The sequence below is a fragment of the Limulus polyphemus genome, unplaced genomic scaffold (assembly GCF_000517525.1).
Source record: "Limulus polyphemus unplaced genomic scaffold, Limulus_polyphemus-2.1.2 Scaffold8007, whole genome shotgun sequence".
Classification (NCBI taxonomy): Eukaryota; Metazoa; Arthropoda; class Merostomata; order Xiphosura; family Limulidae; genus Limulus; species Limulus polyphemus.
In genome coordinates, this window is record NW_013673617.1 from 18,371 (window position 1) to 24,915 (window position 6,545).

Consider the following 6,545-nt stretch of genomic DNA (forward strand, 5'->3'; position numbering starts at 1 on the left):
ATCAATGGAAATGGACTACATATTGTCAGTGGTGTCTTCAGTGAGCCTTCAACCCACTTCATCCTACAGTGTCCATAGTTTCAAGTTTTTTCACATAGATTTTTGAAAGTTTTGTCTTCTACCTTGCATTTATATACAGCATCCTTCACTGCTCCCTTTTGCTCTCTACATATACAATGTTTTTTTACTCCTGTGCTATCTCCTTTCATATTCATCATCCTAAACAACCGTTTCAATTGCCTAATTGGAACTTTAAGAGTTGTTTTTTCATGCGTTATCACTTTATCCCTTCAAACCGATGACCTCCTGTTCTTTGTATCACCATTCCCTTGAGGTATATTTCTATTGTTGTTAGCTTCCAGACACAGCTGTTCTGATTTATTTGCCATCCCTGTTCAGCAGACTCTGTCCTTCCACCTCTTTTTTTGCTCTATCCAGACAGATCCTTCCTACTGAACACTCTCGCTGCCAGAGAAGGGAATAAATTCTTTTTCCTATTCTTTTTCCAGGCATTTCACATCTCTACAATCTATCATACCCAGTTCTTTTGTGTCCAGTCAGAGCACTTAGATGTACTATGGCTTGTACAGAACTGTTTAGGGGCCCTATGCACTGTCTTTTTATTTAGTGGGATTCTGCAGTGTCCCCGGATTTATCACCCATTACATTCACCAGGGGCTTCGGGAGTTGATTCCTACAGCCTATTTGGGGTTATCTTTGTAGGTTGAAATATACTCCACATCTCTTCTCACCAGGTTCGGCATCTGTCAATGTCATTGTCTGCTCGTCTGAACTGTTCTCTGGAGGATATTTTACTGGCCTGTATGTGGACTTCTCCCAACACTTTCCTGTCTCATTACCTTCATGATCTGGCAGTTTCTTCTTCTGTGGGATTTTTGCCTCCCTATAAGTGTCAGCAGAGGTAAGTATGTTTAGAAATACATTTTTTAAATTAGGAAAATGATAACTTCTGCTGCACAACATGTTGCTAAGTGTATTATCCAATAGAGCATGTACATGTGCATAATATTGGTTTTATCAACTACAGGCTCAAACTAGAATGTTGTGGGAAGAAAATGTTTTATGTATCAACCTGATAAAAATGGAACCATCAAAATTAAGATGGACATCATAAGACTGGAGACAACTAGCACACCACACACTAGTAAATATATACATAATCACATTTATTCAGATGAAAAAATAGTGTATTATATTCAATAAAACAATTTTCAATTTCACGGTAAAAGCTGCAAATACGAGTCATTAAGAGTTCCAAACTATTAATAACATTAAATGCAATTCTTATAATAATGTATATTTAAAAAAATACAAAATTTAATTTTCACTATCAATGCAGCCACTGGACATATGATGTAAAAGCTAAATATTACACAGACACATGTTCTTCAACTTTTGATTGGCTTATTACCACATCATGAAGAGGCTGATCTTCGTTGTTGGTTTTCAAGTTTTCTATCTTCTGGATGACATTCATTCCTTCCAGAACCTTCCCAAAGACTACGTGGTAACCATCTAGCCATGGAGTGTTCACAGTGGTGATAAAGAACTGACATCCATTTGTGTCTTTACCTGAAGAAAAGACATATCAAAAAATCTCTTTGTTTTAACATCACCAGTGATTTGTCACCACTCTTTTAACTGTCTGCCACATTATCCAATGCTGAACAAAATGTTTTACCGAGCATCATAAAAAAACGGGTATTTTTTACAAACTGATTAAACAAAACCAACACATCATTATATCATATGTAAAAGATGAATCAGGTGTGCTATCATACAAAAGTTGTTCTTGTAATGAGATCCAATATTAATTTTAACAAACAAATTAAATGTATCAAAAGTAATTAGTATATGATATTAATTTACCAGTAGAACATTTTTATATTCAGAACCAGAAGTCAAGTTTTTAAACTAAGAAAAATGTAAGAAACCAACGTTATCTTTGTTTCATGACATTTTGGAAATATCAATTATTTAAAGTGAAACTATACAATATACAAAATGATTAAAAGCCTGATGTACTCTTTAATTTGACAGAAATACACATAGAACACTCAATCATCACATAAGCCTAAAATCCTTTTATTTTGATAGAAAACTACATTCAATAATCAGATAAGTCTGAAAAGTCCTTTTTTCCACACAGAAAACTATAGACAATACTCAATCATCAGATAAGCCTGAATCATCTTTACAGAACTGATGATAACAAAGGAGTCGAAAAAGGGCGAAACACACAAGTCAGTTCAACCATGTTTTGCATGGACGTTACAATAAAAAGTGTTCAACAAGAATAGCAAAACATCAGTTAGTGGTCTACCACTGAAAGTTCTTCTCCATTACCAACAGTCCTAGATGGTGTAGCAACAGTACATTTACCCTGGACTATTCTTTATCTTTTAAATAGCTCAACAACTAGCTAGGAACACAAACTAAAAGTTGCTTTCAATTACCTACTGTCCTAAATGTTGTGACATCAGTATGTTAACCCTGTAATATTCATCTCTCAACAAACTCAACAGCTGACTAGGAACACAAACTGAAAGTCTTTTATTCCCATTACCTACTGTCCTAGATTTTGTAGAAACAGTATGTTAACCCTGTAATATTCTTTCTCTCTCAACAACTGACTAGGAACACAAACTAAAAGTTTTTCTTTTCCTACTACCTACTGTCCTAGATGTTATAGAAACAGTATGTTAACCCTGTAATATTCTTTTATCTCTCAAAAACTGGCTAGGAACACAAAATAAAGTTATTTTCCATAAACTACAGTCCTATATGCAGTAGCAATAGTACAAGTGTGTGTGCATTAAATCATTGTAATGCATAAAAGCACAAAGTCTAACATCAGGGGCAGAGAAAATTGCTTTATCACATGTTCAATCAATGGATGGAGACTAAAGTTACCTTCATCTTTCACTCTTATTCACCACCATAAAGTATTCAATAAATAGTGATCTTTTGTTGGTAATATGCTTCAATTTGATATTACAATGGTCATACTGTTTCCTGTGGTGTTGTGAGAAAAAACATTCTGTCCTGTGTTATAGAATTCACCATGTAAACATTTTACTGTCATCTTCAAAATTGTGTATTATTCAATGAAGAGGACCTCATGGCATATAACCAAAGAAGCATGTTTTGAGAAAAAATGAAAAGAAAATAATCATTCGGTTTTAGAAGTAACGGATATGGTTAACCTAGTAGAAGTGTGTTGAAAACTCATTTTTTCAAATTACCAGTAAAGTTTATAAACAGAATGAAGGTTTAGCTATGGGTTCTCCTTTATCTCCGTCATTATTTGACTTATTTATGGACAGCTTTGAAACTGAAACGTTAGAAAAAGCAGATAAAAAACCTGAAGTTTGGTTAAGATATGTTGATGACATTTTTAGTATGGCAGCATGGTAAAAGAGGAATTGGCTCTTTTTACTAATTACCTTAATAACATTGACAAGTCTAGCAGATATACTTATGAAGTTGAGACAATTAGTTATTTATCTTTTTGGATGTTTTAGCAAGAAAAGATAAGGATAAATTGGAAACTACTATTTATTGAAAACCTTTCTCTGTACTCATTCTGCCACATCAAAAATCTTGTCACACTAAATCTCAGAAAACTACTGTTTTTTACTCTTATGTGGATAAGATACTAAAATTACGTTGTAAACAGGAAGAAATTACTAATGAGTCATTATTAATTAAGTACATAACAGTATAAAGAGGTTTTAATCCTGATATTGTTGAATAAGCTGTCAGAAAACTAAAAAAAATGGATGTCTATATTAAGATAAAACCACTTCCTGAAAAGAATGTTTGGTACTGTCATTTATATCTGATTTATCTTGTCACATAATGAAGCAATATATTAAACAAATATTTTTCCAATATATAAACAGATAAAAAAAGCCAAATTCATAATATAACTAAAGATGAAATTAATTTAATGGAAAAAAAATTTATATATATGAAATATTGTGAAAGTGGAAAAAGTATATATAGGACAAACTAGAAGAAATTTAAAATTCAGAGTAAATGAACACAAAAGAAATGTTAAAAACAATAATATTACTATTTCACCATTAGCAGATCATATTAATGAAACTACACATAATTCAATGGAAAAAAAAACTGTTATTTTAGCACAACCTGAAAATGTTATTAGTATGAATATGTGTGAATCTATTGAGATGATAAAAAAATAATTAAATGTTAAACATTGAATAAGTATGACAGACCTGATAGAAATGTTTTATGTAAACTGTATTATGGTGATGTTTGTATCAGTATAAATAAGTGTGATTCTTGCAAAACACTGTACTCCTGAAGATGGTGCAGTCAACATGTTGAGTGTATGAGACTGTTTCGAGTGTCGTTATTTTTTTCTTTTATCCTGTACAGAAAGTTATTTAGTACTTTATTGTATTTTTGAAACTGGAAATAGTCTCATTTAAAGAATTGTGTACAGTAAGTCATTGTTTATTAAAAAGTGAGTTTTTAACCTGTAATTTCATATTTGCTTCACACGTTGCAATGTTGTACCACCTATGTCATGGCCTGAATATTAGAACTTGTCTTGAAATTACAGAACAGTGACAACTGAACCAAAGGTTTGACAAACCTTTATTTGTCAGAACTCTCAAAATACCACAAACCAAAAAGGTATAATCTGCTGTATCTTTTACTCTTTACAAAAGGAACTTCTTAAATGAATAAAAAATCAACATACATCTTTATGAAATAATTCTGTAATAATTGCTTCTGAGAGCCATCAATCAATGTGTGTACAAACTATGATGTTTTTTCTGCATTTCTCCTCTGAACTTAGTTCTTTAACAAATAACTGTGCTCAACTACTTCTGAGATGAAATTCACAACAGAAGAATTTTAAAATGCCAAACCTTTTGCTCTGGAGAAGTTCTACTGAAACAGGCACGACTTGTTTTGTTCAGCAAACCAAAAATAAGGCAAGTTAGATATTTCTACACTATACACGCATAATTAAAAAATACTACATATATTGTTTGTAAAAAATACTGCTATTACTAAAACTCATTGTCTGAGCTTGAATACACAAGAAATTCAGATTTTGTTTCAGTGAAACTAGGTTACCTTGCAGTACTCTCCATGCCACAGATAATAAAAACTTTTATTTGTTCTCTGTAGTTACCTTGGCCAAATGTTTTATATTGTTTTTTAAAATTTTAAATAGAGAGCAAAGTTTTTAAAAGTTTAGAAATTAAAACTTGTACAAAATTTTTTATGCTAATATATATTAATTTAGAAAACTTAAGATGAATTTATTTATTCACAATGATTTCAGGCATTTTTCTAGTCTACTTTAATTTAAAAAACCTCAGCAGGTTAAGCAATGAATATGAAATGGAAGTTACTACCCAATAAAATATTCTGTACTGCAACTTAAACTGAAATCTCAGCAATACAGAAACAAGTGAATATTTAGAGCTCAGTATCAACAGTCACATTGAACTTGTATACTTGGAAGTAGTTTCACACTTGGGGAAGTATGTAGCTTATTTTGAATCCTGCAGCATATCTTCAAAATAAGAACTTGGAAATAGATTTTTATGAATTTTGGATGTGAAACACACAATACATCAAGCTATTAATATATTTTAAAAAGTAATATTTCAGTTTCATCTACCTATCTTAAATCATAAAACCAGCAGCTCACCTGCATTAGCCATACTAAGAATTCCTGGATAGTTGTGTTTCAGCTCAAAGTTCTCATCAGGGAAATACTTCCCATCAAGCTCATCATAAATACAGATTGATCCCGTACCATCTCCATTAATCACATCTCCTCCTTTAGATTACAAGAAAAAGCTTGTATAAGTACAACTGTTTTAAATATTTCAAATATATCATACATTTTAACCTCATCAATAAGAAAATTAGTAAATATATTTTAATAGTTTATACTGTTTCAGGTACTTAGCAATGTTAACAATGAACTGTGTAGAACTAACATACCACAAAGTTTTTTCTAGAAAGACTAAAACAACAGAGAAAGATGTTTGGATTCATAACATAAAAAAAAAAGAAAAAATAAGTAATGCTCGATCATTCTCAAACAGCAGAAAATTTTACAAGTAGTTATGCAAGTTCAATGTCAAACCTCTGACACTTTTTAAGATTGGTGTTGCAGAACCCCAGTCAATCATTCAACACTTTCATATTTAATGCTGCAGGATCCCTCTCAAACACTCAACACTTTCATATTTAATGCTGCAGGATCCCTCTCAAACACTCAACACTTTCATATTTAATGCTGCAAGAACCTTATCAAACATTAAACACTTTCATATTCAGTACTGCAAGAACCTTATCAAACATTCAACACTTTCATATTCAATACTGCAAGAACCATATAAAACACTCAACGCTTCCATATTCAGTACTGCAAGAACCTTATCAAACATTCAACACTTCCATATTCAGTACTGCAAGAACCATATCAAACATTCAACACTTCCATATTCAGTACTGCAAGAACC

General features: G+C 31.7%; 1 protein-coding gene across 1 annotated transcript in view; it reads right to left on the reverse strand.

The window, feature by feature from the left end:
- Positions 1 to 1,166: 1,166 nt before the first annotated feature.
- The window catches only part of LOC106475043 (peptidyl-prolyl cis-trans isomerase-like), an 8,924-nt gene continuing 3,545 nt past the window's right edge, over positions 1,167 to 6,545 (reverse strand). Inside the window, exons 3-4 of the mRNA XM_013935741.2 lie at positions 5,723 to 5,854; positions 1,167 to 1,593 (exon numbers count right to left, since the gene is read on the reverse strand). Coding sequence (XP_013791195.1) covers positions 1,391 to 1,593; positions 5,723 to 5,854 — 335 coding nt within the window. The 3' untranslated portion in view covers positions 1,167 to 1,390. The remainder of the gene's footprint in view (positions 1,594 to 5,722; positions 5,855 to 6,545) is intronic.